Source organism: Staurois parvus, unplaced genomic scaffold (assembly GCF_062004578.1).
Source record: "Staurois parvus isolate SC_StPar_1 unplaced genomic scaffold, SC_StPar_1.0 ptg003531l, whole genome shotgun sequence".
NCBI classification, from domain to species: domain Eukaryota; kingdom Metazoa; phylum Chordata; class Amphibia; order Anura; family Ranidae; genus Staurois; species Staurois parvus.
Window position 1 is genome coordinate 6,505 of NW_028321327.1, and position 13,924 is coordinate 20,428.

General features: G+C 54.3%; 1 protein-coding gene across 1 annotated transcript; it reads right to left on the bottom strand.

Moving 5' to 3' along the window:
• Positions 1–4,534: 4,534 nt before the first annotated feature.
• Positions 4,535–13,668, bottom strand: LOC149427740 (rho GTPase-activating protein 35-like). Its single transcript, XM_089667716.1, has 2 exons — positions 13,522–13,668; positions 4,535–6,607 (listed from the first exon to the last, which is right to left on the bottom strand). The coding sequence occupies exons 1-2, from the start codon at positions 13,614–13,616 to the stop codon at positions 6,298–6,300; spliced, it is 405 nt and encodes a 134-aa protein (XP_089523842.1). The 5' UTR covers positions 13,617–13,668; the 3' UTR covers positions 4,535–6,297.
• Between the last annotated feature and the right edge of the window lie 256 nt (positions 13,669–13,924).

The window sequence follows — 13,924 nt, forward strand, 5'->3', positions numbered from 1 at the left end:
CCACTCAGTGTCCTCCACCCCTCTCTGCCAATCCCTCCACTGGCCTCCACTCAGTGTCCTCCACCCCCCTCTGCCAATCCCTCCACTGGCCTCCACTCAGTGTCCTCCACCCCCCTCTGCCAATCCCTCCACTGGCCTCCAATCAGTGTCCTCCACCCCCCTCTGCCAATCCCTCCAATGGCCTCCACCCCCCTCTACCAATCCCTCCACTGGCCTCCACTCAGTGTCCTCCACCCCTCTCTGCCAATCCCTCCACTGGCCTCCACTCAGTGTCCTCCACCCCTCTCTGCCAATCCCTCCACTGGCCTCCACACAGTGTCCTCCACCCCCCTCTACCAATCCCTCCACTGGCTTCCGATTGCACAACGGATTAAATTCAAAATCCTAACACTGACGTACAAAGCTGTCCACCATACTGCCCCGAACTACATCACTGACCTAATATCCAAGTACCGCCCAACACGCACACTCCGCTCCTCACAAGACCTCCTTCTCTCTAGTTCCCTGGTCTCCTCCTCCCATGCCTGCCTCCAGGACTTCTCCAGGGTGTCACCCATCCTCTGGAACTCCCTGCCCCAACCCATCAGATTATCACCTACTCTCCTCTCCTTTAGGCGCACCCTGTGTAACCCATTTCTTCAGGGAAGCCTCCCCCACCCCCTGCTAACTTGCCGATCTCCTCCACTCTTCCTACCACTCCATCCCCCACAGCTATCTCCTCCTGTGCCACCATCCCCTCCCTCCTAGATTGTAAGCTCCAAGGAGCAGGGCCCTCGATCCCCTCATGTATCACATTGTATTGGTATTGTTCTGTCACATGTTCTGTCCTCCTTTATAATGTACAGCGCTGAGCCAACTATCGGCGCTTTATAAATACTGTATAATAATAATAATAATACAACCCAGGGTCTATCATCTTAGGACACTAGCAAAAAACTGAGGACCTATGGAGTAGACGAGAGTAATTGGGAAGGAATCCAGGGCCCATATCTTTCAAAGCTTTGCTAGTGTCCATCCACCTGAAGGTACAAACCTATAACCCAGGGTCTATGAACAGCCAACATGTGCCCTGTATTGTATGGTTAACATATGGCAACATTCTACGGTGAGCTCGGGGTGACAAGGCAGAAGAGGTCCAACACCTTTGAACACTAGCAAAAAAACCGTAGGATTCGTGAAGTGGGGTAGGCTTATTGGGGTGGCACCCAGGGGCCATGTCCTCCAAAGGTTTGCCATTGTCCAACCACCTGAAGGTACAAACCTATAACCCAGGGCCTATGAACAGTCAACCGGGGTCCTACATTGTATGATTAAGATATGGCAACATTCTACGGTGAGCTCGGGGTGACAAGGCAGAAGAGGTCCAACATCTTAGCACACTAGCAAACCACAGAGGACTCACACAGTGGGGGTGGGGCAACAGGGGACTGTACTGCACTGCTGAAGAGACCGGCATCCTCAGAGTTCTCCTGCCTCCGAAACGTTCCACTCACACCCAGGCTCCTCTATTGTCCTTCACAGAATGAGCAAAAACGCACACGCGCTCCGTCGCATGGTGTGAACGTCGCCCGCCATCCGGGGCCCGGACCGTCTCTCCAAGAACTGAGGCGGCCCCATACATGGTGTGAACGTCGCCCGCCATCCAGGGCCAGGACCGTCTCTCCAGGAGCTGAGGCGGCCCCATACATGGTGTGAACGTTGCCCGCCATCCGAGGCCCAGACCGTCTCTCCAGGAGCTGAGGGGCCCCATACATGGTGTGAACGTCTCCCGCCATCCGGGGCCTGGACCGTCTCTCCAGGAGCTGAGGGGGCCCCATACATGGTGTGAACGTCTCCTGCCATCCGGTGCCTGGACATCTCTCCAGAAGCTGAGGCGGCCCCATACATGGTGTGAACGTTGCCCGCCATCCGAGGCCCGGACCGTCTCTCCAGGAGCTGAGGGGCCCCATACATGTTGTGAATGTCTCCCGCCATCCAGGGCCCGGACCGTCTCTCCAGGAGCTGAGGCGGCCCCATGTATGGTGTGAATGTTGCCCGCCATCCGGAGCCCGGACCGTCTCTCCAGGAGCTGAGGCGGCCCCATGCATGGTGTGAACGTCGCCCGCCATCCGGGGCCCGGACCGTCTCTCCAGGAGCTGAGGCGGCCCCATGCATGGTGTGAACGTCGCCCGCCATCCGGGGCCCGGACCGTCTCTCCAGGAGCTGAGGCGGCCCCATGCATGGTGTGAACATCGCCCGCCATCCGGGGCCAGGACCGTCTCTCCAGGAGCTGAGGGGCCCCATGCATGTTGTGAACGTGGCCCGCCATCCGGGGCCCGGACCATCTCTCCAGAAGCTGAGGCAGCCCAAAAATGGCGTAATAGATGTCCGATGCGACTGACTGAATCGCATGTCAATCGAGCAAAGGCTGACAGATAGTAACAGTTCTGAGTGACCCAAATCGATCGTTTGTGTCGGGAGGGACTGCGCTATTGTGCCACTTGGTGGAGCAGATTGTGAATAGCGAACGACCCAACCACGTGGAAGGGGCGCAAAATGTTCCTTCTTACGTCCCGGCTACAAGCCAGCGCACTTTTGTAAACTGTCAGTAAAAAAAAATGTATTGAACCAGAAAAAAAAAAACACAACCCCACAACCAATGACGAAATTGGCGCTGGAAATCGTGCGACTTTGGAGTTGCCTAAGTGTGAATGGAGTCAATGTGTAATCACAGGTCAAACTGTCACCCAACTGCTGTTTGTCGGTGCAAGTCCTCCTTTATGTACTGTAGCTTCCACCTCTACTTCCTGTCCAGCGGTGACAACTCTCCCCGAGAGATCCCCCTAGCCGGGGCAGCGTTGTCACTCCACTGTGAGCTCCGAGCCGCAGCACAGTACTCTTGACGTCTTCAGCTGGATGGCGAATAGTGAGGCCTGGGTGCTGGCGCTAATCTTCAGGCTCTGCCAGTCATCGCGGGATGATGCTGCGCCTATGCAGGGAGTGACGCAACGCATACAGGAGGCGGATTGATGGGCAGCACATCCGTTCATCCATCCATATAGAGAAAGTGAGCTCTGGTGCCCCTAGTAGGTGTAGAGCGGCATGACCCCAGCGGCTGGTAGGTGTAGAGCGGCATGACCCCGGCGGCTGGTAGGTGTAGAGCGGCATGACCCCAGCGGCTGGTAGGTGTAGAGCGGCATGACCCCAGCGGCTGGTAGGTGTACTGCGGCATGACCCCAGCGGCTGGTAGGTGTAGAGCGGCATGACCCCAGCGGCTGGTAGGTGTACTGCGGCATGACCCCAGCGGCTGGTAGGTGTAGAGCGGCATGACCCCAGCGGCTGGTAGGTGTAGAGCGGCATGACCCCAGCGGCTGGTAGGTGTAGAGCGGCATGACCCCAGCGGCTGGTAGGTGTAGAGCGGCATGACCCCAGCGGCTGGTAGGTGTACTGCGGCATGACCCCAGCGGCTGGTAGGTGTAGAGCGGCATGACCCCAGCGGCTGGTAGATGTAGAGCGGCATGACCCCTGCGGCTGGTAGGTGTAGAGCGGCATGACCCCAGCGGCTGGTAGGTGTAGAGCGGCATGACCCCAGCGGCTGGTAGGTGTACTGCGGCATGACCCCAGCGACTGGTAGGTGTAGAGCGGCATGACCCCAGCGGCTGGTAGGTGTAGAGCTGCATGACCGTTAAGTGATACTGAAGACATAAAACATTTCACAACAAATGAGCTGCAGTCAGCACACGCAGGGATTTCGGGGGGGGGGGGGGGGGGGTTCCATCAATTTTTCACCAGTTTTCATTTCACTATGGGGGGTCCAGCATTGACGTGCAGAAACCCACAGCCGCTGCTGGACATCCCAGAGCAGACGCTGGACATCCCAGGATCCATGGCGCAGCTGGACATCCCAGAGCCGCAGCTGGACATCCCAGAGCCGCAGCTGGACATCCCAGAGCCCACGGCCCACGCTGGACATCCCAGAGCCCACGGCCCACGCTGGACATCCCAGAGCCCACGCTGGACATCCCAGAGCCCACGCTGGACATCCCAGAGCCCACGCTGGACATCCCAGAGCCCACGCTGGACATCCCAGAGCCCACGCTGGACATCCCAGAGCCCACGCTGGACATCCCAGAGCCCACGCTGGACATCCCAGAGCCCACGCTGGACATCCCAGAGCCCACGCTGGACATCCCAGGATCCATGGTGCAGCTGGACACCCCAGAGCCGCAGCTGGACACCCCAGAGCCGCAGCTGGACACCCCAGAGCCGCAGCTGGACACCCCAGAGCCGCAGCTGGACACCCCAGAGCCGCAGCTGGACACCCCAGAGCCGCAGCTGGACACCCCAGAGCCGCAGCTGGACACCCCAGAGCCGCAGCTGGACATCCCAGAGCCCACGCTGGACATCCCAGAGCCCACGCTGGACATCCCAGAGCCCACGCTGGACATCCCAGAGCCCACGCTGGACATCCCAGAGCCCACGCTGGACATCCCAGAGCCCACGCTGGACATCCCAGGATCCAAGGCGCAGCACAGACAGAAGACACGGAGAGCGCTGGGAGTTTATAACAAGATTTATTAGCTATAATACAAGTCACATTAAGGCCCTTGAAGATTCTTCCAATTGCAATGAGCGAACTGGCAGCAATACATGATTCAGGGCATCGGCGGAAAGTTCTCATGCACAAAATGACCCAGAGCCCCTCCGTCACAACCAATAGACAGCGACAAACAGAACAGGAAATAACCGGACGCCTCCCCGGTGGTGGAACCAGGCCCCTCCCTCTCCCCCCTCCCCCCACCACGTGACAAGATGGAGGGTCCGCTTCTCATTCACATCGCACCGGCTGCTTTCACGTCACATAACCCGACAATCCGACACTGAGCGTCCGGCGCCGGGCCCATCAGAACGAACGCACGCGCTGCGATAGACCCAGAGGAAGGGGGGGGGGGGGAGGGGGCAATTATTACCGCCGTCCTGTTCGCAACCGTCTGCTACATACAAGTCTAGAAGATTCCATCTTCATGGAGCGATCCCCGCCGTACAGATCCCCTCATAATGTGAGACGATGTCCGTGCGCACAACGAACACCAAGATGGCCGCGGGGGGGTCATGTCTGTCCTCTGGGTCCATCCCCGTCCACAAAAGGCAAATCTTCATTCTGGATGCTATGAACACTCTACGCAGAAACTTACATTACACCTTTCAGATCTAACATACAAGTCTGTCCAAAGACACACAAACCCCCTCCCTCCCCCCTCCCCCCCCCCCCCCCAGTCCGTCCCCACGCACCGGCTCCCACGCAGGGTTGGCAGTTGGGGAAAGGACAGTTACAATGGAATGGGGCGATGTCAGTTCATAGGTTGTTATGTCAGTGGTAGGAAGGAAGGGCGGGGAGGTGTTTTCCGACACTTAGAGACGGTTAGTGTATTGACACAGAGGTAGTGAGGACGAGATCATCGTAAATGCGGTAAAAAGGTGGGGGGGTGGGCATCGATTACGAGGACAAAGGGGGGTCGACTTCAGTAGAATACGTCAGTTTAAATGGAGGATGGGGTGCAGTCTTACCCTTTCTGTATGCGAGAATCGGGCCTGAACATAAAAGAAGATCAGAACGTGAAAAAAAGGGGTTCCGAGCGGAACCGGGGGAGGGGGGGGGGGAGGGGGAGGGGGCACCTCAGGAGTCCAATAATCACAAACCGTGCGTCCGCGTTCGCCCCAAGGTGCCGGGAATTAAAAAGAAAAGACAACGCTGGAGCAGCAGTGGTTAAACCAACATAGAAAACCTGTCGGACACATGAAACATGCGTGTGTGGTCTCCAGCCGTGTCACACATTAGTGTTCTTCCGTGTAGTAATGTACAACACATACAAATCATGCAGCCCCCATAAAGCCTAGTATCCCGCGGGCCGCGCCTGTAAGTGCTAAGATATATACTGTGAGATCTGTGTCCCAAGAACCAGGTGAGAGGCCGTGGAGGGACCCGGACCGGCTCCCGATACAATTCACAGTGTTGCTGAATCCAGTCTAAGTGCCACTCCCCCGAGGGGTCTGCGGGCAGAGCACAGTTCATGTACCAGGCACAGTTACGTGTACCAGGGAAGCCTCCTCCTAGTTATGTACCAAGTGAAACAAGTGCACCTTCTCCGCTGTAAGGCTCCGTGTCCCTGGCTCAGACTTCCAAGTCCCATATCTAGTGGTCCCAACGTGTCATGGCCACCGACCCTCCCGGCTAGGGAGGTGACGACGTGGCAGGGAATGGGGGGCGGACAATGCCTCCGGGCGACTAAAGCTGTTGGGGGGTGGGGGAAGGAGCGGTCACAGGATGTTTTGATCTGTAGGTAGCAGGGTCTGCGAGGGCGACACGGGGGTCAGAGGGGGAGACTGTGGGGGGGAAGCCTGGTGGAGCGGAGGGGTGGATGGAGAGCTCGGGGTGGGAAGGTCCATGGGAGGACGCTGGTAGAAGAAGTATGGACACTCGTGGATGAAGAGCTCGATGATTGTCTGGTATGTGCGTGTCGCCGTCAGAGCGTCCATGGTGGTGAAATCCGGGCGCATCAACGTCGGCCAGAAGCAAATGGACAGGTTCTCGCTGGTCATCAGGTTGGTGTGATGGTGCTGACTGACCCTAAGGAAGAGAAGAGGATGATGAGTGCTGGAAGAATGAGGACAACATGAGATTTCTGTACTTACCATAAAATCCATTTCACAGAAGGACACAGGAATTCAGAACGGGTTACACTGCCGCCAACAGGAGGATTTGCAAACAAAAACACAATGGCCAGCCCGGTATAACCCCTCCTAATCTCAATATACACTCTATTGCCCCAAGTATTGGCCCCGCCCTCCCAATCGTGTGATTCGGGTGTTCCAATCTCCTCCATATCATGTGATTCAGGTGCTCCAATCCCCTCCCAATCATGTGATTCAGGTGCTCCAATCCCCTCCCAATCATGTGATTCAGGTGCTCCAATCCCCTCCCAATCATGTGATTCAGGTGCTCCAATCCCCTCCCAATCATGTGATTCAGGTGCTCCAATCCCCTCCATATCATGTGATTCAGGTGCTCCAATCCCCTCCATATCATGTGATTCAGGTGCTCCAATCCCCTCCCCATCATGTGATTCAGGTGTTCCAATCCCCTCCCAATCATGTGATTCAGGTGTTCCAATACCCTCCATATCATGTGATTCAGATGTTCCAACCCCCTCCATATCATGTGATTCAGGTGTTCCAATCCCCTCCATGGACACATGTGTATACAATCCATCCCCTAGGCATGCAGACGGCTTCTACAAACATTGGTGAAAGAATGGGTCGCTCTCAGGAGCTCAGTGACTCCAAGCGTGGTCCCGTGATAGGTGGCCACCTGGGCAATAAGTCCATCCGTGACATTTCCTGGCTACTAAATATTCCACGCTCAACTGTTAGTGGGATTATAACAAAGTGGAAGCAACTGGGAACAACAGCCACTCAGCCACCAAGTTGTAGGCCACGTCACATGACAGGGCGGGGTCAGCGCATGCTGAAGCGCACAGTGCGCAGAAGTCACCAACTGTCTGCAGAGTCAATAGCTAAAGACCTCCAAACTTGGTGTGGCCTTCAGATGAGCCCAACAACAGTGCGTAGAGAGCTTCATGGAATGGGTTTCCATGGCCGAGCAGCTGCATCCAAGCCTTCCATCACCAAGTGCTGTGCAAATGTTGGATGCCGTGGTGTAAAGCACGCCGCCACTGAACTCTAGAGCAGGGGAGACGTGTTCTCTGGAGGGACCAATCACACTTCTCTGCCAATCCGATGGACATGTCTGGGTTTGGCAGTTGCCAGGAGAACGGTACTTGACTGACTGCATTGTGCCAAGTGTAGTTTGGTGGAGGGAGGATTATGGAGGTTTGGTTGTTTTTCAGGTTTTGGGCACCTTTGGGATGAATGAGCGGAGACTGCGAGCCAGGCCTCCTCCCCCGACATCAGTGCCTGACCTGACAAATGTGCTTCTGGAAGAATGGTCCAACCTTCCCATAGACACCCTCCTAAACCTTGTGGACGGCCTTCCCAGAAGAGTTGAAGCTGTTACAGCTGCAAAGGGCGGGGCCAACTCAATATTGAACCCTACGGACTAAGACTGGGGGGCCAATAAAGGTCGTGTGCATGGAAAGGGCGGGGCCAACTCAATATTGAACCCTACGGACTAAGACTGGGAGGCCATTAAAGGTCATGTATGTGGAAAGGGGGGGGGGGGGGCAACTCAATATTGAGCCCTACGGACTAAGACCGGGAGGCCATTAAAGGTCATGTATGTGGAAAAGGGCGGGGCCAACTCAATATTGAACCCTACGGACTAAGACTGGGAGGCCATTAAAGGTCATGTATGTGGAAAGGGCGGGGCCAACTCAATATTGAGTCCTACGGACTAAGACCGGGAGGCCATTAAAGGTCATGTATGTGGAAAGGGCGGGGCCAACTCAATATTGAACCCTACGGACTAAGACTGGGAGGCCATTAAAGGTCATGTGTGTGGAAAGGCCGGCGGCCCAATACTTTTGGCTATATAGTGTATCTCAGTTTGGTGAATAAGCAATACCAAGAGTAAGATCATAGACACGGAGGGGTGGGACGTGTTACCCAAATGAACTACAAGAAACAGATTTTACAATATCCATAAAAATCTAAATTTTCTTTTTCATTAATTGAGGGCCACAGGCATTCAGAGACTGCTGGGATGTCATAAAGCAGTCCAACTGAGGAATGGGCAACAGACATGGGCTGAGAAAACCAAATTCAGATCCCATAGAGTCATGGATAAGCCACATGATGGCCAGCCTGTACAAAAGTCTTAATCAGAGAGTGGGAAGCTGTCTTTGGAATATCGCAGGTGGTGATATCTGCCCCTTGATGGTACTCAAGGCCAAATGCTGATCCAGGTCCAGCATTCATCCCATAAAGAATTTTTGGGAAAAAAGTTCCTTACCTCGAAACAAGCAAAGTATGCCTTCTGTGTTCAATGATAGACCTTGCAGGAAAGGGACATCCTCGCTTTCAGCATCAACACAATCACTGATTTGGGGATCTTACAGTCCCAAAAGACCTGGGCTTCAACAGCCATGCAATTAGAGACAGTGACTGTGAGGCAGAATGGGAAACTGGTCCTTCAGACAGAAGATCCAAACAATGAAGCTCCCACCAAGCATCTAACAGAAGTCTGATCAAGTCAATCAGTACATCTGCCTGGGCCAGTCCAGAGAATTGAGGATCATCTAAATGCCCTCCATCTCCCTCCTGTTGGGAAGACGAGGAAGTAGTTCCATGGGACAAAGGGCATTTATAAGGGTGTACAGATCCCACCGAGCCACTAGAGTAATCACTGCTCCAGCTAGAGGATCCCTGTACCTGGAGACAAACCTGTTCATGTTAATTGTTGAACCTAGAAGCCAAGAGGTCCACATCTGGCATTCCCCAACTGTAACAGGTCCTGGAAAGCCTCTGAGGTGTAGTCTGAGAGGAGTTAGTCTGCCTGCCAATTATCCATACCTGGGATGTAAATGGTCGACAAGGCTGGAACGTGAAGTTCTACCCAAGATAGAATTCTTTCTACTTCCCATGCTCTGGCTCCAGAATGTTAATTGGGAGATGAAATTTCTCCTACGTCCAAATCCCCAGCAATGACAAGGTTCCAGGACTCCTCCTCAGCTTAACAGGCTGGCATAGGTCATGAGAATCTTGCAAGACATGGGAAGGAAAGACTTCCCCCAATGGCAGAATAGGATTCCTGGGCAACCAGACCACGGAAAGCCCACTCTCCGGTATCAGACAAACTGAATGGTCCACAATTTGTCCAACAAAGATAGAATGTTGAATTATAGAGGTCTGGAGTGGAACTGGACAAACAGGATTGTCATGAAGGAGGCATCAGACCTATTTCCTCAGTGGGAACTGTCCAGATATCCCACAATGGGGATGCCCTGGGAATGTAGCAAGGTGAGCATAGGGGCCAGTACATTGATGAACACTCGAGGTGTCGTAGACAGGCCAGTGGCATGGTCACAAACTGGAAGTGCTAGGGACCCACACAAAGGCAAAGGAAACACTGGAGAAAAGGGGACATGCAAGTATGGATCATTAAAGTCAACAGAGCTCAGAAAGTCTACCTGATGAAAGCTATCAGGGAGGCAATCTGGATTCCATGAAGAATTTCTGTGCCAAAATGAAGACATTTAGGGCCTTGAGATCCATAGAGGTTTGGTTTTGGTTGGGGAACTGTGAAGAGGTTGGAGTAAAATCCTTGGAACAATTCTGTCACAAGTACTGGGGCAATAACCCCTCGCATTAGAAGATGCGCTAAAGCTGCGCCAAGATTTGATAACCTGTGCGGTGACACAGGCAGATTACAAGACATGAATGATGAGGGGGCTGGAAGACTTGAATTCTAGTTTGTTGCCCCCTGAAACTGCCTCCCTCACCCAACAATCTGATATGCTGGCTGATCAAATGTCCACAAAAGCTGACATGGCAAGTGGGGGGTGCCTCTTCATGCGGAGGAATAGTTGCCTAGGGGCTTTGGGGCATGGAAACCTAGAGTTTGAGGATGGACCAAGGTCCAAACTTGAGCTTGGCTTTGGATGCAGAGGCCTGGGACTAGCAGAACAAACTCTTCTAGCCCCCCAAGGAGTAAGTAGCCTTTCTGGGCTGGGCCCTAAGCCTCTTCTTCTGGGGCTAATGGTAAACTCCTGCCCGGGACATCCTTTAAGGCAGATCTGAAAAGACGTAGTCCCTCAAAGAGCCCATGTGAGGCAGGCACTTTTTGTATGCTGGTTCTGCCGTTCAGCATTTATGACAAGGAGCTCTCCACATATTCACTTACAGGACCTTTGATCATGCCATAGTGGAGACACATGTGAAGGACCTGCTGAGTGTGTACAGCATGCTTACTCTTGTCACAAAGATCTGACCGTCCACATTGGTATATATTTATATTCCAACGAGACCTTTGGACTACCTGCCTTGTGCTGACATGGAAGCCCCAAGCTGGAACTTCTTGAATAACCAGATAAGAGCTTACCAATGGAACTTTGCTCTTACCATTATTTTTAATACAATTTTAATCTGCCTGCTTCTAGATCAGGGTTTCTCAACCTGGGTTCCATGTACCCAAGGGTTCCTCCAGAGATTGCCAGGCTGTCGGTGTAAGACCCCTCAGGGGAGTGCATTGCAGGCAGCACCAGTGCAGTTAGTGAACTGTGAGCTGGAGGCTCCTGGGGCAGCAGGACTGTTTCCCCATAAGTCTGGGATAAGATATGGTGAGCCGCCAAGCAGGACAACATAGCTCAGGGATCCTGGCCAGGCCTTGAATACTCATCAATTAGCTGTGGTGGCAGGAAAAGGTTCAGGAGGCCAAAGTTGAAGACATCACTACTATAGGTGGGCAGCAGAGACAAGCAAGGGCAATCCATGTGTCATTTGCAGGAGCAGCGGAAAGGTGCTTTCTGAACGGCGGTAAAAGGAGCTTATGCGCACTCTGCAGATAAATTAGTGCACAGGTCTGGACCCAGTTAGGCACTTCGCAGGTGAAGGACACAGTGCACAGGTCTGGACCCAGGTGGGCACTACGCAGGTGAAGGACACAGTGCACAGGTCTGGAACAGGTGGGCACTACGCAGGTGAGGACACAGTGCACAGGTCTGGACCCAGGTGGGCACTACGCAGGTGAGGACACAGTGCACAGGTCTGGACCCAGGTAAGCACTCCGCAGGTAAATGACAGTGCACAGGTCTGGACCCAGGTAAGCACTCCGCAGGTAAATGACAGTGCACAGGTCTGGACCCAGGTGGGCACTACGCAGGTGAGGACACAGTGCACAGGTCTGGACCCAGGTGGGCACTACGCAGGTGAGGACACAGTGCACAGGTCTGGACCCAGGTGGGCACTACGCAGGTGAGGACACAGTGCACAGGTCTGGACCCAGGTGGGCACTACACAGGTAAATGACAGTGCACAGGTCTGGACCCAGGTAAGCACTCCGCAGGTAAATGACAGTGCACAGGTCTGGACCCAAGTGGGCACTCCGCAGGTGAGGACACAGTGCACAGGTCTGGACCCAGGTAGGCTCTCCGCAGGTAAATGACAGTGCACAGGTCTGGACCCAGGTAGGCACTCCGCAGGTGAAGGACACAGTACACAGGTCTGGACCCAGATAAGCACTCCGCAGGTAACTAACACAGTGCACAGGTCTGGACCTAGGTAGGCACTCCGCAGGTGAAGGACACAGTGCACAGGTCTGGACCCAGATAAGCACTCCGCAGGTAACTAACACAGTGCACAGGTCTGGACCCAGGTAGGCTCTCCGCAGGTGAAGGACACAGTGCACAGGTCTGGACCTAGGTAGGCACTCCGCAGGTGAAGGACACAGTGCACAGGTCTGGACCCAGGTGGGCTCTCCGCAAGTTTGGAAAGCGCCACAGTGCAGAGCCCATTGTCTGAAGGTCACATCCCAGGCAAGTCCCACCATTGTACAGTCCAGTGATGATCTCCAAAGCTAGGCTGAGCAAAGCAATGAGGCATGCTGGGAACAGGAGGGGTTATGTCAGGTTACTGTATTTGATTCCTGCCATTGTCTATATACTCCTGTAGGCCGCAGTATACCCAACAGTCTCTGAACTCCTGAGTCCTTCAATGAGCAAAAACGAAAAAGGGCACAAATCGCAGCCAGTCATTGGCCAGTGCAGATATCGAATCCCACCCCACTTCTAGTATTATAATAAAAGCAGAGGGCTCAGGTGTGCACAAGGGCGGAGGCAGAGGGGCAGAGGCAGAGGGGCAGAGGCACAGGGGCAGAGGCAGAGGGGCAGAGGCAGAGGGGCAGAGGCACAGGGGCAGAGGCACAGGGGCAGAGGCACAGGGGCAGAGGCACAGGGGCAGAGGCACAGGGGCAGAGGCACAGGGGCAGAGGCACACGGGCAGAGGCACACGGGCAGAGACACACGGGCAGAGACACACGGGCAGAGACACACGGGCAGAGACACACGGGCAGAGACACACGGGCAGAGACACACGGGCAGAGACACACGGGCAGAGACACACGGGCAGAGACACACGGGCAGAGACACAGGGGCAGAGACACAGGGGCAGAGACACAGGGGCAGAGACACAGGGGCAGAGACACAGGGGCAGAGACACAGGGGCAGAGACACAGGGGCAGAGACACAGGGGCAGAGACACAGGGGCAGAGACACAGGGGCAGAGACACATGGGCGCTGTATACAATGACATGTATACAATGACATGGGGAGTTATTTAATAAAACTGCAGAGTGCAGAATCTGGTGCCGCTCCGCATATAAACCAATCAGCTTCCAGGTTTTATTGTCAAAGCTTCACTGAACAAGTTGAAGCTGATTGGCTGCCACAGCTGCACCAGATTCTGCACTCTCCGGTGTTAGTAAATCTCCCACAAGGTGCCCCTGAACAGGGCAGGCTCTGATTTACAACCGGACTGAACATGGCTCCTCCCACATGCGCCCCCCCCCCCCGACTATAGACGACAACTCACCGATTCAAGTGAGATATGACGTATTTGAAGATCTCCTGGTTCTCCTTGGGCAGCTTCTTCAGCAGTTCCTTCATCGCCTGCAGCTTCTGTTCCATGTCATTGATTTCTAGACAAAAGAGAAATACGTCAAGTATAAAGGAGACCCCCGACTCCGCCGATAAGTGTACTGCATAGGACCACGTGATGGACGCTGCGGCTGCGCGGGCTCCTTCACCGCTTTCTTCCCCATCCGTGTTGCATTAGAATTGGAGAATAGCGCAGGAGGCAGCGTCATTCAGAAGTTTCTCACACAGGTGTCATGGCTGATTTTATGCTCTTATGAACAGAAATAATTATTTTTATACTCTATTTAATTTCAGTGAGAAAGTTCCCGGGCACAGTGTAGCTGGTGCTTCATCAGGTG

Excerpts from the sequence above, each read along its gene's own strand:
- LOC149427740 (XM_089667716.1), bottom strand. The coding sequence starts at position 13,616 with ATGGAACAGAAGCTGCAGGCGATGAAGGAACTGCTGAAGAAGCTGCCC. Across the intron at positions 6,608-13,521 it reads GTCATATCTCACTTGAATCG|GGTCAGTCAGCACCATCACA; the intron begins GTGAGTTGTCGT and ends TCTCTTCCTTAG.